Source organism: Chiloscyllium plagiosum, unplaced genomic scaffold (genome assembly GCF_037043375.1).
Source record: "Chiloscyllium plagiosum isolate Xiang-an unplaced genomic scaffold, Cpla_swu_hap1 HiC_scaffold_37, whole genome shotgun sequence".
NCBI lineage: Eukaryota > Metazoa > Chordata > Chondrichthyes > Orectolobiformes > Hemiscylliidae > Chiloscyllium > Chiloscyllium plagiosum.
In genome coordinates this window covers 17,430,792-17,456,923 of record NW_028270175.1, presented here as the reverse complement: position 1 = coordinate 17,456,923, position 26,132 = coordinate 17,430,792, and the positions used below count along the sequence as shown (strand labels likewise).

Below are 26,132 nucleotides of genomic sequence, written 5' to 3'. Positions count from 1 at the left end.
AGAGCCTTCATGCCTTAAAAGTGAGACTGGGGATTAATAATACGAAACAAAGACAAGGTAGAAACTTGGAATCAGTGTTTTGTGTCTCTGGAAGATACAAAACATATCCTTAGATTAGGGGAAAAGAAGGGAACAGAAGGGCGGAAGAAAAAGCTCTTTGAGAATGGAACAAGCAGGGTGAGGAAGGGGGTATCACTAAATGTAGTGTTTTGGATTTCCAAGGTATTCTGTAGGGTGATACATGTAAGTGATATGTTATTGTAGATTGGGGAGTCAATGAACATGAAACAGTCAAGATAAATTAATCTTTTTTGGATTGCAGCTTATGGTCTGCCACAGGGCCAGTGCTGGGTAATGTTTGCTCTAGCAGTGTGGTTGCACATCAACTGTGAGGTTCTACACATACCAACGCATTGGCTTTTCTTCTAGAAGCTACACAGAGACCTTGATGATCCACAGAGTGGAAATAAGCTTGTACGGAACATTGGATCTGGGACCTCAATTATTTACAATCTGTATTAATGATTTGGATTAAGAGCCAGATTGGATCGTAGTCATATTTGCTGATGATAGATAGGGCAGCAAATGTGAGATGACATAGAGAGGCTGCAAAGGTTAACTGAGTGGGCAAAGATTTAGTGTAAAATGTGGGAAAATGTGAGGTGACTTACTTTGGCAAGAAAAACAGAATGTCATTAAAATTGAGAGACAATGCAGCTTTCAGCAGTGCAGAGGGATCCTGTGCATGAATCACTGTGAGCAGGTACAAAAAGTAATTGAAAAGACAAATTGAATGTTGACCTTTATTGAGAGGAATGGACTATGACAAAAGAGAATTCTTGTTCCAACTGTATGGGACATTGGTAACATCACACTGGAGTGCAGTTTCAGTCTCCTTACTTAAGGAGGGATGCGCTTGCATTGGAGACAATTCAGAGAAGCTTCACTCGGCTGACAGCTGCAATGGTGGTGCTGCCTCACAAGGAAACATTGAGCAGATGAGCAGTTTGAGCAGCTCATTGAAGTTTAGAAAAATGTGAGGTGATCTTATATAAACCTGGAGGATTCAAGGAACTTGACAGAGCAGATGCTGAGATGGTGTTTCCCATTATGAGGGAATCTAGAATGAGGCAGCACACTTTAAAACTCAGCTGCCTCCCATTTAAGATGGGGATGAAGAAGAATTTATTTCTCAGAGCGTTGTTAAGTTTTGGAATTGTCTTCCCCAAATAGTAGTGGAAGTTGGGTCATTAAATATCTTTAAATTTGAGTTAATTTTTAATGTCACAGCAGTCAAGGGTTGTGAGGGACAGGCAGGGGAAGGGAGTTAAGGCCACAATCAGAATAGCCTTGATCTTGTTGAATGGCAGAGCGTCTGCTCTATTCTTCCTATTTCTTAAGATCATATGAACTGTAAATTCATGATAACAAGAGACTTAAATTAACATAATAAAAGCAGGGTGAGTAATAACATAAAGGGCAGAGGGGGGTAGAATTTGTGAAGTGTGTTCAGGAAAATTTTCTTGGAAAAAGAAAGCAGATATTTTGCTTCTATATTAATAGGTGATTCCAGTGTCAATAGAGAAACATCTAGGGAAGTGAGCATGGTATCATAAGGTTGATGTCAACTATGGTAAAGGACAAGGAGTATTGAGAATGAGATATGTTTCTTGGACGTCAATCATCTCAGCTCTAAGACACTGCTACAGGACTTGCTCAGTGTAGATATTTTCCAATCAACATGTTCAGAGATGTTATCCCTGGAGCAAGTGGGACTTGAACCCAAACCTCCTGCTTCAAATATTGGGACATTACACTGCACCATGAGAGCCCACTCCCTCAGGGTTGTGTCCTCGGCCCAACTACATTCAGCTCCTTCATCAATGACCTTACCTTTATCATAGAGATGTTCGCCAATGATTGCACCATGTTCAGCACAATTTGCAATTTCACAGTAACCAAAGCTGTTGAGATCTATTTTATAATAAGACCTGGACAATATCCAAGTTTGGACTGATAAGTGACAAGTAACATTCGTATCACACAAGTGCCAGACAGTGAACATCTCAAATGGGAGACAATCTAATCTTTGCCCCTTGACATGAAGTGACATTAACATTGCTGAATCCTCATGATCAATATCCTAGGATTTTACCATTGTCCAGAAACTGAACTGGACTAGCCATAAAAATACTTTGGCTACAAGAACAGGTCAGAGGCTAGGAATCCTGCAGCGAGTAACTCACCTCCTGAATCCACAAAGCCTGTCCACCATCTACAAGACAGGTCAGAAGTATGATAACATACTCCCCACTTGCCTGGATGGGTGCAGCTCCAACAACACTCAAGAAGCTTGACACATAACAGGACAAAGCAAGCATCCTGCTTGACTGCTCCCAAATCCACAAACATTCATTCATTCCACCACTAGTATCCAGTAGCAGCAATATGCACCATCTACAAGATGCACTGCAGAGATTCACTAGAGATCCTTTGGCAACACCTTCCAAACCTACAACCATTACTATCTAAAAGGCCAAAGGCTGCAGATACATGCAAACACCAACACCTGCAAGTTCCCCTCCAAGCCACACACCATCCTACTTGGAAATATATCATCATTCCTTCACTGTTGCTGGGTTAAAATCCTGGAACACCCGCCATAATGGCATTGTGGATGAACCTACACCAAATGGACTGCAGTAGTTTAAGAAGGCAGCTCATCACCACCTGCTCAAGGGCAACTAGGGATGACAGCGCCAGAGACCCGGGTTGAATTCCCGCCTCAGACGACTGACTGTGTGGAGTTTGCACATTCTCCCCGTGTCTGTGTGGGTTTCCTCCGGATGCTCCGGTTTCCTCCCACAGTCCAAAGATGTGCAGGTCAGGTGAATTGGCCATGCTAAATTGCCCGTAGTGTTAGGTAAGGGGTGGATGTAGGGGTATGGGTGGGTTACGCTTCGGCGGGGCGGTGTGGACTTGTTGGGCCAAAGGGCCTGTTTCCACACTGTAAGTAATCTAATCTAATCTAATCTAATAAATTTTGGCTAGCTAGCAATGCCCACATCCTGTGGATGAATGATTAAAACATTAAAAAAATGTGGTGGCTGTGGATTTCAAATGTGTTTGTTACTATGCCACAATAAATTTGCCAGCAAAAGTTGACTCTTGTTGAATAAAACAGTCGTTGACAGCATAGAAACAAACATGGCTGTGTTATAGGAGGGAGAGAGTAGTAATGAGCACTTGCTTTTTGGACAAGAGAAAGGTAGTTAATGGGATTCCTCCTGTTGGCTGACTGTCGAGCAACCATTCATGATCACAAAGCAACAAACATCTCAGCCTGGTCCCAGCTGGTAACTCTCTCCTGCCTGGCAGTCACTCAACTGGGACAAAACCCTGAACCACTGACCCAATTCAATGCCAGGAAGCAAAAACTAGTGCCATTCCTCCACTTCTGGTGGTACTTCCTGTCACTGGGGCACAGTGCTGGTGAGCTAATTGAACATTAAATGATCCTAATTCAGCAATATTTTGAAAAACAGACAGGGCAGCTGGGATGGGAAATTAAAATATGACATAGGGTCTTTTCCAACTCCTGAAATGAGCCATTTTATTAGGAAAAGCAGAGAGGGCTTTACTTTGTGTCTAATCTGTGCTGCACCTACATTGGACTGACTAGTGGAAGCTTTATTGTATATCTAACAAGTGTTACCTGCACTGGGACAATGTAGAGAGAGCTTTACACTATATGTAATCTGTGCTGTACAAATCCAAAACAGAGGAATCTATACTCTGTATTTAATCTGTGTTGTACCAACAGAGGGAAGGTGTAGAGCAAGCTTTTCACTGTGTCTACTATGCTGTACATATTGTGGCAGATATAACAACACGTGTTATATCTGCCCTGGTAGTGTATGTGCTGATAAAGAGGGCAGGGTTTGGAGAAATTGCAAAGAGAAAATGATTCTATTCTTAACTCCATTATAGCATCAAAGAAAAATTGCAGACGTAGGGAAAAACTCATTCACCAGTAGTAAAACGGTGCTGAAAATGTGTTGCTGGAAAAGCGCAGCAGGTCAGGCAGCACTTTTCCAGTGCTGCCTGACCTGCTGCGCTTTTCCAGCAACACATTTTCAGCTCTGATCTGCAGCCCTCACTTTCCCTCAAAGTAGTAAAACGGTGGCTCAGTGGTTAGCATTGCTGCCTCACAGTGCCAGGGATCCGGATTCACTTCCAGGTTTGGGTGACAAACGGGGAGTTTGCATATTCTCCCAAGTCTCTGTATGGGTTTCCTCAGCTGCTCTGTTTCCTCCCACAGTCCAAAGATGTGTGGTGAGGTGGATTAGTCATACTAAATTACCCCAAATATTCAGCAATGTGCAGGCTAGGTGGATTAGCTATGTTGAATACAAGATAACAGAGTTAGGGTGGGGGCCTGAGTCTGGGTGGGATGCTGTTTGGAGAGCCAGTGCAGTCTCGATGGGCCAACTGGCCTCTTTCTGCACTGTAGGATTCTGTGATTCTAAAACCTGCCCACAGTAGTATATGCACGTGAGGAGAATAGCAGAAAAGTAATTGTACACTATTAGCAAGACGTCAAAATAAAATATTCTTGTTGTAAGCTGTAATTAATGTAAGAAATTTCTGCAAATTTAGTGTGGATTTTCTGTCTCACTGTTCATTGGTTTTGTAAATGGCTGGAAGCAATGAAAGATTGTTTGAGCAACCATGTCCTACAGCACAGGATTTTTATTGATTTTCTGTCGCCAATTTCCTTAGCTGACTCATTTCTCATCTGTCCTGAATACATTGAGGCTTGCTGGCTACAGTTCCACAAGAACAAACTGTCTACTACTGGTACCTCCTCCAGGTGTCCTTTCAGACATGTAGTCACCAATCAGCACCCTAGGGAGTGTCAGGACCATCAGAAGGTGGAAGAAAGGCACCAGTCATCCCTTTCTAACATTGAGCTGGGACAATAGTTCAGGATTTTGCCCCAGTTGAGTGGTTGCTGGGACCAGACTGATATGCTGTGCTTTAAGATGGCACTATGGATTCAGGCAGGAAGACAAGCTGGAGGATTGACAGCATGGACAAAACCCATCTAATTTTAACCCATTTAAATTGTTATTGGAGTAAGCTACTGAGTAAGCTGTTGAGTCCCCTGCATTCAGCCTTTACTGAAATAATGGTTGATTTGTACCTTAATGCCACCTTCCTGCCTTTGCCAATACAAAGTGTCTCGTAAAAGCTACTGATCACAGATTTAAAATTATTAATTAGACTGGAAGCACTGCCTTCTGTGGGAGAGAGTGCCATGCTTCTACCGTGTTTCACATGAAGAAGGGTCTCCTAAGTCTCTCTGTTGAATGCTTTGGCTCCGATTATAAGTTTGTTTCCTCTTGACTCCCCCATGACTAGAAAACACTTTGCCACTAATGTAAAAAGAGGAAGTCAGACTTATATTTATCAGTCTTTCATGTATCTAAAATATTTTATAGTCAATCAAACACTTCCAAAGCATTGTCACTGTTAAAATGCAGGAATACCTTCAGCTAATTTAAGTACATACAAAATCCCACAAACAGCAATGCTATATTTACCAGGTAGTCTGGTTTTGTGAAGTTTTACTGAGGGATAAATATTGGCCAGGACACCAAGGAGAACTCCCATTCTCTTCTTCCAAATAACACCATGGCATCTTATACCTCCACCTGAAAGAGTAAGAGGTGCCTTATGTTATCATTGTATCTGAAAGAGGGCACCTCTCACAGTGCAGCACCTTCTCAGTACTGCAGATGGATTTTCAGTGTACAGGCGTGACACTTTAAGCCGTAAACATCTAAACTCCTAGGCAAGTGTGCTACCCACTGAGCCATGGCTGACACTTTTGAGATAAATAGGCCATGGTCTACCTATCTTATGTACCAACTGTAGAGAACTCAGGGAAATCAATGAGAAAGTATTGACAGTAGGGTTATATAAAAAAAAAGTTGCAAGCAGTAAGCACCGAGTAATAGAAAATGCAAACATGAGATATTTAATGGATTGTTCTGATCAAAGGGTGAAACATGCACAAATTAATTGCTGTGCTAGTAACTCATGCCTATTTGAAAGTTTGGGCTAGTTGATGATTAACATAATTTGAACTTGCCTTGGAGATGCTGAAAAAGAATCCATTGTAAGTTTAGCACACGGAGCAGAGACCATCTTTTGGATTGCATTCAATAACGATATGGAGTTCATTGTCTGATACACAGAAAGCCTATTACAGGATAGCTCAGGAGTAGAGGGACAGTGTATGTCAATTGCAGCAGTAGAGATCCATGTGGAGGAGATCCAGAGGTAGAGACATGTTCTGTACTCACAGGGTGGAAGGTCTCTACTTTTTCTTCCTGTTCCTTTCTGCTGCTGGTGTTGTGTTGTGTCCTTCACCTGTTCCACCTGAAGATGCAATGAGGTCCCTAGAAAGATATCCATGATCGAGCACTTCCTTTCTTTCACTGACACCAATACGATGTCTAATATGGTAGACTAACACAGCACTTCTAGGTGAAGTCTTCAGATAATTTTCAGAATAAATCTTAGTAGCATGTTAATGTTGCAATGACACAGTGTCCGATATGTATTAAACTGTTTTTTCAAAACTCCACGAGTGAGTGAACAGTGGAAATTGATAAACTTTTAAGTAACGCAGCCACGACTAGTTCCTCCCAATCAGCTGGTTATTTATAAGAAAGATTAGTTTAAATGCTAGCCATTAAAATGCTACACTAACTTGTTTTAATTGTCAATAAGCTACTTAAGGATTGTTTGACTATTCCTAGTGTAGATTTCAATTCTTTTAGCAAGATGACACCTTGCTGTAAAGGCAGTGTAACCAGTATTGCAACTTAAAACTCTGACTTTGTTATTTTGGAGGCTCTTTAGCATTCAAAATATCAAGGAAGATCACCTCTAAATACATCTGGCGCATGATAATTCTCATACAGAAAATGGCTTCAAAATTCTGTATTGTATAATTTTTATTGACTGTTCACTTGTAATGCGGGCGCTCTTGGGGTACAAATGTTTCACTGTTTCAGAGGGTACTAGCTATCAATACATAACAATTCAGCAAGAAGCATCACCACACCAGGTAGGTTCACTTTACTAGTGCCAGCAGCAGTGACCAGATTCTTTCAGTCCAACATCATTGCTTCCAGTGGTGAGAACTGAACTCTGTAATTCATCCAGTACCAATACAATTCAACAAAAGCCAGCTTTTTTATGGATATTCGATGGATTTGGCTGTTGCATGTGAGGCTCAGCTCAGTGTGCGTATTGTGATAAGGAATGGGTATAAATATCAATCCTGGAAGTAGAATGATTTTTACATATAATAATTGCATTTTCAGAGTTAATGATTGTCTTCAGTAGAACATGAAGAAATTATTTTGTGTCACATACACCCCAAAGGCAGTCTCGTCAGATTTACTAAAGCTAGTTGCTAACAATTAGCAGTACAAGTGCAGAGTACAAGTGGCTTTAAATCAAGATTAAATCTATTTTTTAACCTTCCTGTCAAACACTCCCAAAGCAGGTACGTTCAGATTAGATATAAACTAAAACTCTCTCTGTACTATTCTGTCAAACACTCCTGAGGTTAGGGAGTTATCAGTGATGTGAAGGGGGTAGCTTGTTCGGTGAACTCACATCCTTCCTTCTCACCTCTAAAGATCCTCTCAAGCTAGTACTCCAGAGTTCCGTTTAAATATCTAGTGCCCTGAGAAAGTCTCTTCATGTAGACTGCTGCTAAACTGTGCTGAAAATGTCTCGATTCAGCCCTAATGAATGTGACCTCATGTAAGCAGTGTGGCTTCCACATACAGCAGAGTGAAACCCTCCCACCGCTTTTGGTTTTGAGACTCTGAAATGAGGGAAAGGGATTGACCAGTTGAAAAGTGTTCACCAAATAATCATGAACGTCATGGAACATCTTTCTTCCATTGTGTCTGAAGAGTAGTTCTTTGTTTTGTGTTCATGGCAATGGTTTACATCAGGTTTACAAGATCAATTTTAGCTACAGCACCACTGGCAAACTTAAGGAAAGTGAAGATTCTGTTCATATTCCTTTCCTAGGGTAATTTGAACCAATTCTCTTCCTCCATGTTTCTTCTGGCGCTATGTCAGATTTATTTGTCTTTATTTTTGCTGTGATTGAACAGTCTCCCAGTGGAGGAGCTTCCATAGGAGAGCAACGCCCTCTGGTGTGTGCCTCCTCGTGCTGCAGCAATTTTACAACTTTATAACATCAGTGTATGAGCAGCCATTGGGCAACAACAATTTTGATACAGCTGACCCATGAACAATTGCACATAGCACAGCTTCACATAGTTTAAATGGCTATGGAGGTGGTAGTTTAAAGAAGTTTGTTAATGAACAGGTTTGTGCTCTGTTTATTTGATGGATAAGAATGAAAATAACAGTTTTACTCTTGTGATTCTGAAAGTGATTAATAACATCCCAGGATGGGTTAGGTATAGAACACAGCTCCCTCCACGTAACCCTAGTAAGCACTTACAGAGCAGGTTAGATACTGTGTAGACCTTCTTCTACATATCCCTTCAAAGGCTCCCTGAACAAATACAACACAGGTGAAATAAAGACCAAAGCTCCTTCTACACTGTTACAAAGCTGCACCTCAGACTAGATATCATTTGAATACTGAGTGAGAGGGCCAACCTGGTTTAAGGCAGTTTTTGTGTTTTGCGAATTTGATAACTTGAAACTGCATTGAGACTGAAATTCATGTAGGAACGTTATAGAGCAAACAGAAACAGTAAACCCAGATCCCAGATTTTAATGGTCAGTGCATCACCATAATTCTTATTTTATAAATTAATATTTGATTCTTAAATTATTCTAGTATAGGAGCAAAAGGTGAAAGAATTGGATTCTGCTAGTAATGTAAATTTCCTGACGGGACTACACTTCACAAATACTTCATCGATTGTGGAGCACTTTGTTACATCCTGAGGTCATGAAAGGTGCTAAATAAATGCAATTTTTTACCTTCCTTTAGCAGTGGAATCATGAGTACCTGGATTTTCAGTGGGGATTCTCCAATGGGTGGTAGGTGGAATCACCAAAGAACAGGTGTACATGGCTAGAAACAGCAGGTGACACTGTTCTTACAAGTTTTCTGATGAAGGTTTTGAATGAGAATGTAAAATGCCCCAAATCTTCCCATAGCTACCAAATAAGGAAAATGCACTCATGAGAGCTCTTTGCTGTGGTTTAGTTGTACCCATAATACATCCTCCACGGTCTTCAATATACCTATTATTGATGTCATAGAGTCATAGAGATATACAGCATGGAAACAGACCCTTCGGTCCAACCCGTCCATGCCGACCACATATCCCAACCTTTGACTCTGTCTAGCAAAATGGGTTCCAAGTGTCCTCTGGGATTTGGGGACAAGTTGAGGGGAAGGAGTGGATTAAGAAACAGTCTTGACATTAACAGTCAAGATCTTAGCCCATGAGAAAATGGGGGAACTAGACAGCAGACCATGCGTAATTTACACTATGAGAGACTTGCATCAGATCTCCTGAAGTAACTGAACAGTCACAGGTAAGACTCCTAGCAAGGGAAAACTCAAGGAAGTCTCTCAGCCAAAGAAAAGAGGCTATTCTTCCCAGTGAAATCTACTCCTATTGTACCCATCTCTCCCATCATAGCCCTAATGTTTTGCTTCTATCAGCCGAACTGCCAATTTATTTAATGTTTCTTGTTCTAGCTAAAGCAATTCTGCGGTTTGAATTGAAAGGAGAATTCAATTTACAGTTTCTACAATATTGCAAACTGGTTCATCTCTCAAAACTCTCAAGCATTCTGCTGAATCTTTTGTCAAAGTTCAACAAAAGGTAGAAAGAAACTCTTCACAAACATAAAATTACCTGGAGCCAGAATGTCTGCACTTTCTTAATTGACATCAACTTGAACTGTCCCAGTAACAGAGTCTGAACTGACCTCCAAACCAATCCAGTGTTTACTTCTCCGCAATTGGTTCTGTAACTTCAAAATGAGCACATTTATTCTCAGGATATGTTATTCTTGATTTTAAAGAGAGCTGGGTGCTGAAGTAGGAGTTAGCATTGTTTAGCATTTTATTACGACAAGCTGCATTTGTACAAGAATACAGCACAACAGCTAAGAGGTAATGTTCCGCTAAGATGGATTATTGGTCCCACCAGTTAGGAAATCTTGCCCAGTTTTGGATACCTTATTTAGAACGGGTATCATGGACAGGAAAGGAATGTAGTAAGAGATTTATTTAAATGATTGTCGGGAAGAAAGACTTGAGTTATGAGGGTACAATAAAGAACGACATTCAACCAATCAAAAAGCCATCTGTTAAGGGGTTCATAATTATGAGAGGATTTATGCAGCATCTTTAACACATCTTGAGGTTTCCGATGCTGAGGAGATATAGGAACTCTTGGATAATTGGAGACAAAATTCTTGGGGCAGGTGAAGGTATGGATACAGTGCTGGAGACAGAAAAATTAGGAATGTAAAAAGTGCTGGAATTGAAGGACTTCAGAGATCTTGGAGGATAGGGCTCAAGCGAGTTACAAGGTTTGGAAAGGCAAAGCAATTGATTTGTATGAAGATGACAATTTTTAAACGGTAACATTGTTGGACAGAAGCCAATGTCGGTCAGTGAATGCAGGGTGATGGACTTGATGCTTATTCAGGCATATGTTGGGCATTAATGTTACAGCTGTGGTTTTTAACAGTCAGGAAATCATACTACAGATGCATCTCAGTTTCTAATTCACCTTCATGAAGGGCAAGATTACCTGCTGGAAACACAACGTTGGAAAATTAGCCTCTTTACTCCTGGATTTTCTCCCCCTTTCTATTGAGAGGAATTGGGCATCATTTCCAGAACCTGTGTCTAACAATACAGTCCACATTTTTCAACATGAGCCAGTTTATAGTGTACACCTGGCAATCCAATGGTGTCACCAGAACTAGGGTCTTAATTGGCTATCCCAGTCTAAGTTGATGATCTTTACTCCATTTGATAACCACCTATCTGTGCCGCTGTCCTTTGAAGAGCTGAATCAAAATGGCAGCCACTGGCCATCAGGCTCACACTCTCCGCATCCCGTGATTGAATTTCTTCTCCATTTTTTCATGGTAGTCTTTAATCGGACTGGAGCACATTCAGAGCCGTCTTCTACCAGATGACACCCATTATTCAATCTCCACCCGCCCCACCCCGCCCCACTCCAACGGTGCCAGGTGGTTTCTCATGGTGTCTGCATTTTTCCAACAGTTCACGGCATCAAGTGGACCTGCAGTAATGGGAACACCAGCGCTGGTTTCTCGGTGGAGCAGCTCGTTCAGCAGATCCTGGACAGCCATCAGACCAAGCCGCAGCCTCGCACCCACAACTGCCTGTGCACCGGCAATTTGGGTAGGACTGACCAGGGGTAACCCTTCCAATTAGCGCGTGGCTCTTAGTGGTTTGAACTTTCAAAAATAGTTTTATGGATGTTATTTTCCATCAAAACTGCCCAGACCCACACCTTCCCCTTGCCCCCAAAGCTGCTGACTCCTTGTTGGAGTACATCTTCACAAACACCATCAACCCACTCTGTTCCCATTATGTGAGTCCAAACAGTGAGAGTTGGTGCATTATTCCATCTTGGTACCTATCAGAGATGAACTTGATCTTGTCCTCATCTGTTGGGAGACAGATTCCCTTCGAATGCTCTGCTGCAACCATATGATTGCCCTTGTTTCATTCATGATGTTAAAGGCAAAGTGACCAAGGAGCTCCCAAATTCACCTCCTAATGTCATACAGACTGGTCAACAGGGCTGAGGTGAGCACAGAACAATCAAGCCTCAGCTGCCCCACACCCTCACCCAGGGGCTTGGAGACTGGGAGTACTGCCCCCAAATATTGCCCAGAATAAAACCAAAAAGAAACTCATTAAAATAGCTTCTTTCTTGACTTCAGGATGTGCTATTACCACCTTACAGTGAATGAGGTATCCTTGAAGTGTTGTCTCTGGGGAACATGACAGCTAACTTGAGCACTACAAACTCCCACTAACTGCAACGTGTCAATATATTATACAATCTGGCATCTGTGTTGGCCAGGAAACTGGGGAGAACTCCCCTACTTTTCTTCAAATCAATGCTGTGGGATCCTTTGCATCTACCTGAAAGAGTAGAGGGGATTGTTTTTAACATCTCGTCTGAAAGACGTCATTCCTGACAGTACAGTTTTGAGGGTTCATTCTGGGTTCTTCCCAATGTGTAGAGATCTTCATTATATCAAACTTTAGTACTTCCTCTTGTAAATTGGGAGGGCCTGTGGGCACTATGAGAATAGTGAGGGAATTGGTGGTAACAAGGCAGGATGAGGGGAGGTGTTGGCAGGAGGAAAGGTGTTGAAAAGGTGGTGTTTGTGCAACAGCAAGGCTAAGGGATTGGTTTTGGGGAGGGAGTAATCAGACATGGGTGATGGTGGGCTTAGAGATGGTGATTAGTGAAGCTGGAACAAGTTGAGGGTGTAGAAGATTTTGGAGGTGGCGATGTGGGCTGATGAGAGGATGCTTTTTGTGAACAGTGAAGTTTTTGTACTCAGTCAACCCGGTTAATGAGCAGAAACCTGTGTAACATATAATGTTGTCGCACTGTCATACCCAGGAATCGTTTCAAACTAATAGTTACTGACAGTTTCATTAATAATAATCTTTAAATGTAAATAGATACTGGTGAACAGTTGCAAGGAGATTTTACTTATAATTTACTCCTCATATCTGTAGTGTTCTTAAACACTGAAGATCAGGTGTCACAAATTTAATAAGCGCACAATTACATGTAATTATACACTTTAAAAGGCTAGACTTACAGCCACAATGTAATGGAGTTTGATTGGGGATTCAAATGTGTTGCAACACCCAATCATACATATATAATACCTTTACTACAGTAAAACATCTCACAGGAGCAATAATCCAATAAAATTTGACATTGAGACATATAAGGTGACAAACGTTTAGTCAAAGAGGTAAGTTTTAAGGAGCTTTTTCAAGTATGAGAATGAGGCAGAGGAGCTGAGTGATGAAATTCTGGAGCTTAGGGTTCATGGTCCTGTTGAAATTTGCCTGAGATTGCTGCTAATTACAACCATGAGTAAACCCAGGCCTACATTTGAGACTGATCACCATTCGAAATTGAGTTGGATCAAGATAGCATTAGAAAGGGGAAAACTGTGGAAACAACTAAATGGAGATCAGTGCTGATATAGTGCACTGAAGGATGATGAGATGATGCTAAAGATGAAAATGCTAAGAGTTTTGATGAATTGACGAAAGACTTGATACCTGTTATGATCCCAACTGATGTTATTAATGGACAGGTCAGATGCCAGACGGAAAGCTAGCTTGATAGATCATGCTTTGGTTTCAACAAAGTGGTTTCTCACTGAAACATAAGAACACAATGCTACAGACATTGCTTTAATAATAGAAGGGAAGTTTATTAGTAAAAGAAATGAAGTTAAAATTGATTAAACCAAACCATCTGCTTATAATGCAAATTAAAAGGTTAAAAATATAATTCCAAAACACTCCTTTATAAGTTGGAAAGAAGCAAAATAGCTTTTGTTGAGTGTCCAAAATACAGCCCTGGTACATTATCCATAAACCATTCACATAACACTCACACTAGAATCCCTTTATCTAATATCTCGTCACTTACGACTTCAGCTTTTAGATTGGAATTTCAAATAGCTTCTTTCTCAAGCCTTTATACATCTGTTTAAACATGCTGAGCTTTAGGTCACCAGGGTTTTAACCCAATACCTCTGGCCTGAGACTAACACTATTCACTCTAAGGTAACTTTGTTCTCTCTATATCCTTACACTCTCGGGAGCGCTGCTCTGTATATCGATCCTGTTCTATGGACTCAAAGGACTGCTCCAAACTCAAAATAAAAAATTGAAACCAGAAGTCCTGTTCTCTAAGCTATGAGTGTTACCCTTCAAATTAAAAGTATTCCAGAATTCTCTCACAAACCCTTGAGGCCCCATTATTTACCTTGCTGCTTGCAAAACTAAAATCTTATCGAAAATAAACAAACGTCCATTCGTGGTACACATAAACCCACTTACTCTAAACCAGGTTTCAATTTTATTTTTAAATTGTAAGCATTCCTGTAGCCTTGATGTTTTTAAAAATAAAAATACCATGGCTACAGAAATACTTACAAATTAATTCTTAACTTCAAACATACAGCAAACCTACTAGTTACTAACTCAGAAACCAGAAATCCAATTTGCAAAAAATAATATTTAATCTCTCAGTTTACATTACCTAGTTGAAAAGGAGGCAGCTTAGTCTAATGGTTTATTTCAATTGCTAAAAGTCTGTGGGGCTTTTTAAGAATTTAAAGGATTTTTTTTTAGTGAGGGGCTCCAATTTTATGTGATTGAAAGCTGATGAAACAGCTCAGAATCAAGAAATTAATACTTGCAAAGAGATGCAATTGGAGACAGACTCTCTTCACAGTCAAAAATCACACGACACCAGGTTATAGTCCAACAGATTTATTTGAAACCACAAGCTTTCAATACCCCGCTCCAAAATCTTTTAGTTTCAAATAAACACTTTGGACTATAACCTGGTGTTGTGTGATTTTTGACTTTGCTCACCCCAGTGCAGCACTGGCTTCTCTACATCATCTCTTCACATAGTCAAAGGAGAATCTGAGATAAGAGTTATACCTGGAGCTATTCCAGGAGTTGCTTCGGAGTGGGCAGAGGGAGGGCATTGTCAACTGAATTTAAACTGTTTGTGGGAAAGTGACCACCTAGACTCCCTCCAGCCATGGTGTGAGCTGTGAAGTGGCCATGGATTACACTTGCACCACCCCCCAATACTCCCCACGGCCCCAAAGTCTGAACCAACATTACCTTTTTCCTGAATATGCAGTCAAGAAATTACAACTCAATGTTTTGCCACAGTCATACCTTCTGGCAGGGGTGAAGGTACATCTCTCAAAGAGATAGAGTTAAAGAAAGGAAGAACTTGTATTTACGGAGGAACCTCGATTATCTGGCATTCCATTAGCTGAATATTGGATTATCCGGCAAGCTTGCAAGTCCTGATGCTTGGCTAAACTATGTTATCAGGCATTCGATTATCTGGAATCCGATTAACCAAATGAAATAATCCCCGCTCGTGTCCTTTGGATAATTGAGGTTCCTCTGTGTATAGCATCTCTCATGTCTTCAGAGAGTCCCAAAGCATGTTAGAGAAAACGCGGTGCAGACGCAGTTGTTGTACAGGGAATGTGGCAGGCATATTGTACACATCAAGCTCCCACAAACAGTAATGTGATGACATGATTCACGATAATGACTGCATCATGTTTTCTTTTTTAAGTGGTAGTTGTGGAACAAACATTGGCCACGACACTGAGGACTCTTTTTCAAAATAGTGACCATGAAAGTTGTTGCATTAATCTGAGAGGGCAGACAGAGACTCAGCACTATGTTTTTGTCATAAGACGATATCACCGACAGTGCAGTGTTTCCTCAATACTGCACTGTGATTGGCAGTGTTGTTTCTGACAGCTTGATATCATAACCTTCTGCTTCAGAGTGAGAGTGCTACTGACTGAGCCACAGCTAACATCTCATGACAGGATGTTATAGTGGATCTAGTTGGTATGCGTTGCCTGTCCTGTTGCCACTAGGTTTGTAATATTTGCTGGGGCAAGGGATACAGTAAAAATATTGATCCCCTGACTGACTGACTGATTTTCCTGTTTCTTCCACCCAACCTCTAGGTGCCGGGAGCAGCGTTCACCACAAGTGCAACAGTGCCAAACACCGCATCATATCACCAAAGGTGGAGCCACGAACCGGCACCTACAGCAACCACCCTGAAGTCCAGAACAATGATGTTTCCGAAGGCAAGAATGACCATGGACACGGCAAGGCCTCAAGCCGTGAAAAGCGGAATGGGAAGTTGGCCAAGCCTGTCCTGTTGCACCAGAACAGCACTGAGGTCTCCTCCACCAATCAGGTGGAGGTGCCTGACACCACCCAGAACTCCCCAGTCTCCATCAGCAGTGGCCTAAACAGCGAAACAGACATGGCCGACAGCCCAGCCATCACTGGTGTCTCCAGCATGGCGGTGGCCTCCGTCATGTGCAGTCTATCCCAGAATGCCACTGTCTTCATGTCAGAGGTGACCAATGAGGCAGTGTATACCATGTCTCCCAGTGCAGGGCCTGGCCAGCACCTCATTGCCTCAGACACTGGGGCCCAAGGACTGGTCTTGGCTGTCAACTCGGATGGGCACAAGTTTGCCTTCGCCTCCTCAGCAGCCACTGGCAACCCTGATGGCTTGTCCATAATGTCGGCCGGTGTAGCAGAGGACTTGGTGCTTTCCTCCACCCTGGAGAGCAGTGAGAAGATTCCAGAGGCCAACATGAACTTTGATCCTGACTGCTTCCTCAATAATCCCAAACAAGGCCAAACCTATGGAGGAGGGGCGCTAAAAAATGACACCAGCAGTGGCAACTCACGACAGTCACCAGGCAACGAGGGCGGCTACTGCTTCAGTGGACCCTTGGTGAAGGAGATCAAGACTGAGGATAACTCTTTTGAGCAGCAGATGTCCAAGGAAGGATTCCAAACCAGTTCCACCCCTGCCTCCATCTCTTTGACCCCTGGTTCAGCTTTGCTGTCATCTGGGGGCCTCAGTCCCAGCACCACACTGGAGCAAATGGACTTCAGTGCTATCGACTCCAGCAAGGACTTCTCTTCAGGTTACACACAGAATGTCCAGAGCCCACACGTTCACCAGAACCCCTCTCCCAGCTTCTTCCTTCAGGAGGCCAACAAGGCCCATCAGCTTGAGCCCAGCACACACAGCAATGGCCTGAATGATGGTGGAGGCCCTTTCAGCAGCAACTTGGGATTAGCTAACGTCAAGACGGAGTCACCCACGCAGGCTGCATCTAGCTGCAATGGTCCTGTGCAGCAGGGACGCATGGAGGCCACCCCTTCCCTGCAGTTGCTGCAGTTCCAGGCTAACTTCCAGCCCATTGCGGCTGAGGCAGAGGTCCCCATGGAAACAGCAGCTCAGTCAGAGGGAGGTGAGGGCCTCTTGAAGTCTGCCGAACTGCCGGCCTGTAGCACTGAGCACTACATCCAGGCAGAGGCCGGGGGCAACGGGCTGCCCATCCTCCAGGGCAACATGGTATCAGGGCTGTACCCAGTGGCCCACCACAGTCTTGGACCCTCAGCTAACATGGAGCTCAACCTGGACCACTTTGATATCTCCTTCAGCAATCAGTTCTCAGACCTGATCAACGACTTCATATCCGTGGAGGGTGGCGCCAGCACACTGTATGGGCATCAACTGGTGACTAGCGAGACGGGTGCTGGGGGCACTCTGCAGCAGTCAGAAGAAGAGAGAGCCAGAGTGGCCACCTTCAGCCAGGCGGAGATCTGTATCCCTTGCTGCAGTCCCCAGCAGCAGCAGCCACAGCAACAGCAGCAACAACAGGGTCTGCAGCTCAATGGAGGGGAGAACGGGGGCAACTCCATGACCTACATGCACGTGTCTGAGGTGGTCTCAGCCCAGGGGGCACTGGGGTCCTTGCAACAGAGTGGACGCTTGTTCATGGTGACGGATTATTCCCCAGAGTGGTCTTACCCTGAGGTGAGATGGGGCTGTGGGGAGGATTAATCCCATTCTCACAAATTTAAAATGATAGAATAGAACAGCAGAGGAAGGGGCCATTCAGCCTGCAGATACTATCAAGCTCTTCCAATGAGCAATCCTATTAGTTCCACTTCTGTACTCCATCATCAAATCTCTGGATGACTTCTGTCTCCAGAGTATTTATCCAATTCCATTTGAAGGCTGCTGTTGACTCAGTTTTCACCACCTAATCATGTCCTTGCTGGTTCTTTTCACATTCACCTTAAATTTGAACTGTCTGGTTATCAACTCTTTAGTCATTGAGTGAATGAAGATGAGCTCCCAGTCAAAACCTTTCGTGGTCTTAAACACCTTTATCAAGTCTTTTCTTGGCCTTCTGTGCACTTAAGAAGAAGACTGCCAGTTTCTCCAGTCTATCAACATAATTTTCATCCTTGGAACCATCTCAGTAAAGCTCTTGTGTACCATCTACAACATTTTCACATCCTTTCCAATTTATCATGCTAATTTGGAGATCAACGAGGGCTATTGTGGCACAGCTGTAGTGTCCCTACCTCTGAGCCAGGAAGTCATGAATCAAATCCCACTTACTCCAGAGTTTGTAATAGCATTTCTGAACAGATCGATTGTGAGGAATCTAAATCTGAGATCAATAGATTTTTGCTAGACAGAGTTATTGAGAGACTTAGGCCAAAGTGGGTAACTGGAATTTACAAATCAGACATAGTCTCATTGAACAGTAGGACACGTTTGAGGGGTTGAATGTCCTCCTGCTGTTCTGATACTTTCCTTGAAAACTTTTGGTTTGTCTTCTTGTCACAATCTGGATCAGATATAAGTTCTCTGTTTGTTTTACACTTTTCTTTGGTTGAATTGCCTTTCATCAATGTCTAGCATTCTTTCCCATCCTGTCACTCACCTTCCGTCCTTAAGGCCTTGACTGCCATTTGGTTACTAAAGGCCCGTCAGGTTATTTGGCTTTGAAGGGGGAATAATTTACATTTCCTCTTTATTTCCTCCGTCCTCAGGCGACTGACTGTGTGGAGTTTGCACGTTCTCCCCGTGTCTGCGTGGGTTTCCTCCGGGTGCTCCGGTTTCCTCCCACAGTCCAAAGATGTGCATGTCAGGTGAATTGGCCATGCTAAATTGCCCGTAGTGTTAGGTAAGGGGTAAATGTAGGGGTATGGGTGGGTTATGCTTTGGCGGATCGGTGTGGACTTGTTGGGCCGAAGGGCCTGTTTCCACACTGTAATGTAATCTAAATCTAAATCTAAATCTAATGTACAACTGAACCTAATCTATATCTCTGTACCCAGCCCTGCAGCACTCCACAGCCTGCTGATGGTCATTCATTTACATACTTTAAAGATGGAGTCGGAAGCAGGAACCAGGCCCGGATGTTGTAATTGCTATACCTATTGTCTCTGATTGAGCTCAACTGAATCAGTATAGACCAGGCATGAAAAAGTGCACTTTTCCTGCTTTGTTTGGCTTTCACCACTAATCATAGGAGCTGACAGTACAGAGTAAGCCTACTCAGCCTATCACAACTGTGGACAACCTGATGTCCACATGTGCATTGAATTTGCCTGGGAAGTTGAAAATTCCAACACTCCTTCTATGAGGGAGCAATCCAATTAGCTTCCCCCTTTCCCCTTTCAAGCTTTTTTCCAATTAATTTCAGGAAATTACTATTGAATCTGTTTGCACCACTATTTCAGGCTGTGTACTGCAGATCATAACTGGCTACATCAGGAGAAATACTGTCCTTCTCTGGTTTGCTCTTTTCCAAATGCAGTTACTCTGTGTACTTTAGTTACTAATCCTCCTGTGATTGGAAATTCCTTATTTACTCTTACCAAAACTTTCATGATTTTGAACATCTTTTACATTTCCTCTTTATTTCCTCTGTTCTAAGGAGAACAATCACTGCTTGTCCAGCTTCTCCACTGAAGTTCTTCATCCCTGAAACTGTTTGTGTAAATTTCGCACAGTGTTATGCTCAGAGCTGAACAGAATGGCCCAAATCTCTCAAAGATTTCTGCAATACAACTCTTCTTTGATTTTTGGCTGGGATCTCCAATCCCAGCTGAAACATCAAAGGGTTGATGTAGACATCCATTGAGAAGGTCATGAGCACAAGAAAAGGTGGACAAAGACAGGATGCATATCCCTTTCACACCATGAGCTGCTCTATGAATGTACACTTTCCAAGGTCTGATCTTACAGTAGGTGAGGAAGCGAGTAAGTGATTAAGATGGGTAAGGTGAATGAGTGGGTTAGATGGGTGAGTCGCAGTTGCATTGGCTGATGTCTGAGTTAGGCCTAACTAGGGTAGATGTGTAGGTAAGTTCCACGTATCCAGCTCTCATGTGAACTCACTGTTGGAGACTTTTGCAGAGGATCATCGGCAACATGTTGGAATTTTCAACTTCCCAGGCAAATCCAATGCACATGTGGACATCAGGTTCATCTGTCAGATCCCGATGTGCATCTTCCACCTTATACCCAATCTCTGTGGTACGGATACTGAAAGATTTTGGCAAATACTGCAGCTGAGACCTAACCAGCATTTCAAATAAGTGTTGGCAGAACCTCTGTGCTTTCATCTTTATGCCACTAGAGGGAGCTCAGGTTATTTTTTAAATTTATTTTTTGACTGACTCAAACTTCACTCTGGGTCAGACCTGTTCGTGTCATGACTGATATTGTTATTCACCGATATGTGAGGGACTGTGCACAGTCAGAACATCTGAGAGTTATATACTTTTCTGCCTTTTTATATTCCTGCCTGTAGCAAACACCAGATTCTGTCATCTCTAGATGATTTTATCTCATGTAATCACTAACTCCCACTTGGACATATTACTGATTTTATCACATTTCTGCTGTTATTCACCCGGTCATTTGCATTTACCCTGCCTTCCTATAACCAATTGGAAAGTAAGCTGCTTTTAATTACCAATTAGATCTGACTGAAGATCTATTTAAGAAATGTTTTTAATTCCATCCCCAATATTTTTATCACTAATAAATGGGTACAAATTAAATAAAACAGAATGTTAAGTGTTATACAGTCAAGGCAGCACAGAAAGAGATCATTCTGCTGATTGAGTCCATGCCAGCTGTCTGTAATGCATTCCAATCAACCCCACTTCCCTGCTCTTGCCCCATATTACAACAGATTTATTTCTTGCACGTGCCATGCAATTCCTTTCTTGAGAGCCTTTATCACCTTTGCTTCCACCACCTCACAGACATTAAGTTCAAGCCTCATTACTATCATCTACACTCAAAACATTAGCTCGCTTTCTCTCAGCTGATGGTCATTCATTTACATGTTTTAAAGATGGAGTCGGAAGCAGGAACCAGGCCCGGGATGTTGTAATTCCTATACCTATTGTCTGTAATTAAGGTCAACTGAATCAGTATAGACCTTTCCTGCTTAGTTTGGCTTTCATCACTATTCATAGGAGCTGACAGTGCAGAGGGAGCCTATTCAGCCCATCACAACTATGCCAGCTATCTGACCCGCTGTGATCTCCACAGCATTTGTTGTTTTCAGTACAGATTCCAGCATCTGCAGTAATTTGCTCCTTCACAAAATAACCGTCGTACCCGAAACACAAGGATTTGCTGTATTAGAGCTCTTGTTGAGGCAACCTAATCAGTATAATGTAAAAGTGTCCAATTGAGGCAGCTAGATGAACTTCTCCCCATCTGCCAGCATCCACTCACGCACAAATCAACTTTGATTTCTAACTTGGCTCCCTGTTGACTGGTCTGTTTCGTAATATTTCTTTCTGAAAATTACAGTTAAATCTGCTTCCACAATTCTTCCAGGCAGTGCATTCCTGATCATAACAACTCACCAAATAACAAAAAGTTATCCTCATGTCCTGATGATTCTATTGTCAGTTTATTAATGATATTTATCATTGGGATTTAGGTAATACAGTGAGACAGAATCTATAGGCCATCACTTGTTCCTCTGAAAGCATTGAAAGCCTGCTGCACTTTGGGAAATTTGAGTCAAAGGTGAACCAGACTGGGTCTAGGTTGCACACCCCCTTCTATGAGGGACAGTCATCCACCTGTTGGGTTTTTTATGGGAACCTGCCAGATTATGTGGTGATGTTTCTGTTGCTAGCCCAGAAAAAGTACCTTTTTTACCTTCCTGTCTATAGTTCAACCTTTCTGTTCAGGTTGGAAATAAAGTAGAAGATGAAACAAAGTGATCATTACAGAGTGGTTTAATGTGCTGAATAACTAAAATACTCTGCCATAGAAAACATCTAGATGATGTAAAATCAATCATATCGAGAGTAAGAATACATTAAAGGAACATGCAAATAGAACAGAGAATGAGGAAGGTTCTGACAGAACAAAGAGGGTGAGAAAATGAAAGAAATTGGACAAAGAAAATATAAACTGCAAACACGAGAGCTGTGGTAAACTTAGAAATTCTGGCCCATACAGCTACACGATTATCCTTATGCTTTTGAGTTCAACATTTACTCTATTTTTCTAATATTTCTAAAGCTAATGCTTTATTATAACTTCAATAATTTTAATTAATTATGCCCATCAAGGTCAGCAGTTAGCACAAGGACCCAAGTCCAGGATTGAACACTGAGCTGTGCTGCATTGGAATAAATTGTTTAAATGCTCCAAAATCAGAGGAGCAGAAAGCACCGGCTTAAGCACTGATTTGTGTCTCCTGTGGAAAAGTGTTTACATATGTTTGTGAACAAGCCTGTGCATAGATGTGTATATGCATTTGTATGTCTATGCATTTGTATGTCTGTAAATGTGTGTTTACACATACCTGTTTATACATATGTGTGATCCTTTATGAGGTAAATGGAAAATCAACTTTTGACTTAAAAAGAGATAAACTTAAATTTTGTTGACTGAACATCAGCTGGGCTGTTTAGTAAGTGTGCCAATCCTTCTCGCCTGAGACCATCTATGCAAAGTGGCACCGATATGGGAAAATCTGCTCTAACGTGTCTTTCTGCATTCACACACAATTGGAACTGAGCTTAATCATGGGACTGCTTTAGTCGAACAGTCTTCCATTACTTGCAAATTGGCAAAGCACCAGAGGGGCCACCTGTGTTCTTGGAGTGGTCCTGCAATAAGATTCAGCAGTCCCTGGAGCAGAGGGTAGAAAATAAGGGCATTATGATCCAATTGGGAAGGGAGAACTTTTATATAAATATTGAAAGATGAGCCACTCACTGAGATCTCATTTTTCTGTTGCAGGGAGGAGTGAAGGTGCTGATCACGGGACCATGGCAGGAAGCCAGCAGTAATTACAGTTGCCTGTTTGACCAGATTTCAGTGCCTGCATCTCTTATTCAGCCCGGTGTTCTTAGATGTTATTGCCCAGGTAAGGGACTATTTTTATTTATGTTTACTTTACTTTTCAAGACACATCACAACTCAACTGCCACGCACCATGAGTGACCTCTGAGCAGTTGGGCATGTGCTCGAGATCTGTTTGTGTCAGTCACATGTGGCTTGCTAAATTTGCTAATTGACACATTTTCTGCTTCTACCTTTGCCTTTCCCTTTCACCCATGATCAGAATTCAAAGCTTTCTAGTGTTGGGGGTGTCCAAATTATCCCCTATCACTCTACGTCCTTGTTAGTTTAAGAACCGGGAGCTAATCATGCGACTCAAAAGTCAGGTTAGTTGGCTGACCAGCACAGTTCCTCCTCCGGTCAAAGAGTCTAGGTTATTTTCAAAAGAAGATGTTTACTTCTATAGCACCTTTCACATTCTCAGGCATCCCAAAGCACTTTTATGATGCGCAAATTGTAGCAATTCGTTTGTACACATCAATTTTCCAAAAACAGTACAGGTTCGCTCATCTGTTTTACTGATGTTACTTCAGGGACAAATAATTGCCAGGAAACCAGAGGCACCCCTTCACTACTAGCCTGGAATAATATTTTATGTTCAAGTTTTTGAATTGGAACTTGACCGAGGACTGTCTGGCTCAGAGATGATCGAACTATTTGATCCATAGCTGACACTTGGGTTTTGTTGTTACTATCTGTGAAGAGATTTTGACCTCCATTCAGAAATTCCCCATAATGGCCCAATAAAAATCAGGAGCTCAGCACGTGGGGAAATTGTACGATCCCTTGGCTCTGCTTTATTTGCCCTTTCCACAATGAATTTGTTAGGTTTGTGATCCTTAGTTTTACAAAGCTGTTAACTAGTAATGTCAGCTGGTTTGAAAATTAGAAGTGGCAGCTTTAACAGTTAACTGTGTCAATTCTTTCCACCCAGCCCACGACACTGGCCTTGTGACACTGCAGGTGGCCTTCAATAGTCAAATCATCTCCAATTCTGTCGTTTTTGAGTACAAAGCCAGGGCCTTGCCAACTCTTCCTACGTCCCAGCACGACTGGCTGTCGTTGGATGGTAAGTATCTCAAAACAGATCTGATATATTGTTCACCTTTGAAAGTCACTCTTTCTTGAGTCAGTTGAAGCGTGGCAGCAATGTGCCCCATCTGCAAACTCAGCAAACCTTCTTTGGCAGTATCTTGCAGTCAAGATCTCCCATCTATTAAAAGGACAAGGACAGCAGGCACATGAGAACAACGTTGGCATGTCCCTGGAAGGTGACAGAGTGCTGCAGATGGATGACATTCCAATGCAGGAAAGCTGGACAACTGTTGGAAAGTGCTTGCTTGGCACTCGTTGCGTTACAAGATTGTAATGATTGAGGACCCGAAAGAGTTATATGTAAACACAGGAAACATAGACTGAGTTTGTCTTCCTTTGAATACAGAAAAAAAGTGTAACGATCGAATGTTTAACATAATTAAAAGATCAGATAAAGTAGATATGGAGTTATTTGTAGGAAGGAAGCAGAATAAGGGGACATGTCCTTAAAATTACAGCTGGATCATTCAGGGGTATTGTCAAGAAGCATTTCATCTCATAAAAGGGAGTAGAAACATGTAATTATCTGCCACAAAATGTTGTTGAAATTTGCGGTCAGTTAAAAATTGGACTTTTGTTGGATGAAGGTTATCAAGGTTTATAGAACCATAGTGGATAAATAGAATTAAGGTACAGGTCAGCCATAATCTAATTGACTGATGGAACAGGAAGGGAATGAGTGACCTGCTTTTGCTCCTGTGTTTCAGCCATACCTGAAATTCGCGGGTGGGCTGTTAATGTGACTGCTGATTGCCACTGAAGCAAAGTAACCCCCAAAACCCTTTGCATTCAGAGCATTTTAATATGTTTTGAAATACGTGAAGTGATGGTATGTTAATGTACAAATGAAGGCATTTTTTTGCTGTCCCACCAAAAAATTTAAATGAAGATTACCCTTCCCACTGAAAATTATTTGTGTGCCCTCCATTCCTACTCCTAAACATTTAATGTTCACTCACATAAAGAACAAAACCTCTTTCTAACACATGGCTAATAAATGTCTTGATGTCAGCACAATCCCAAAGGCTTGCCACTGGGCCCATTGCCAGCAGTAACCATCTGAAGAGCTATTCCATCCTACTGAGTTCATAATCATTCTGTGATCAGTGCTTGTACCTTCGGACGCACTTGAATCATAGTAAAGTGTTTCACTGGCATAAACAATTGTGACAGTTTGTGGATTAGCTGGCAATAGTTCAACTCTACTTTCCTCTTGGGCTTGTCATGTGAGATAAAAGTGCGGACATTTGATAAATTCCATAGCAGGGATTTATTACCCCAATTTCCTGGCTTACTCTCCTGACAATTTTGACTCTATTGTACAATAACAAAATAGACAATCCTCATGCATGAATGTCAGCAGAGTGTTGCCAAGCTGCTCAAGTGGATAACAGGCATCCGTGTTGAAGCCTTGTTCACACTAAGTTGGCCAAGCATTCCAGAAGAAGAGGTGTTTCCACACTTCCAAGGTGTCAAAGCCCTGGGGAGGGACCACATGAGGTTATCAGGATGATGCCAATCAGTTGCTACATGGAGAGATCGGAGAAGTTAGGATTGTTCTCCTTAAGACAAAGAAGGTTGGGTGGAGGCCAAAGAGAGCTATTCAGAATCATGACGGACTTTGAAAGACCAGAGAGGAAGAAACCTTTCCTCTGACAAGGATTGTTAATTAGTGGTCATTGATTCATAACAGTTGCCAAAAAAAAGTGGGAAATAAAGAGAAATTTGCTCTCTCACTAGGTTGTCCAGATTGTGAAGGTGGTGCTGGATTGCAGCACCTGGAAAGCCAGTGTAACAGATTACGGAATGCCTTTTAAAAGGCAATTGGGCATGAATTAAAGGCAGGATTTTTGGCAGTGTGGAGGGACAGAGGGATCTTGGTATTCAAGTACATAGATCCCTCAAAGTTGC

The 26,132-nt window shown here is 42.2% G+C and overlaps 1 protein-coding gene across 7 annotated transcripts in view; it reads left to right on the top strand.

Annotated features, from left to right (window-relative positions):
• Window positions 1-26,132, top strand: part of camta1a (calmodulin binding transcription activator 1a) — a 1,306,542-nt gene that overhangs the window by 1,171,227 nt on the left and 109,183 nt on the right. For 6 of the 7 annotated variants that reach the window (XM_087980405.1, XM_087980404.1, XM_087980403.1 and 3 more), the window contains exons 7-10: window positions 11,336-11,476; window positions 15,868-17,753; window positions 23,025-23,151; window positions 24,061-24,195. In XM_087980405.1, coding sequence (XP_087836531.1) covers window positions 11,336-11,476; window positions 15,868-17,753; window positions 23,025-23,151; window positions 24,061-24,195 — 2,289 coding nt within the window. The remainder of the gene's footprint in view (window positions 1-11,335; window positions 11,477-15,867; window positions 17,754-23,024; window positions 23,152-24,060; window positions 24,196-26,132) is intronic. The other variant, XM_087980408.1, reaches the window with a different exon arrangement.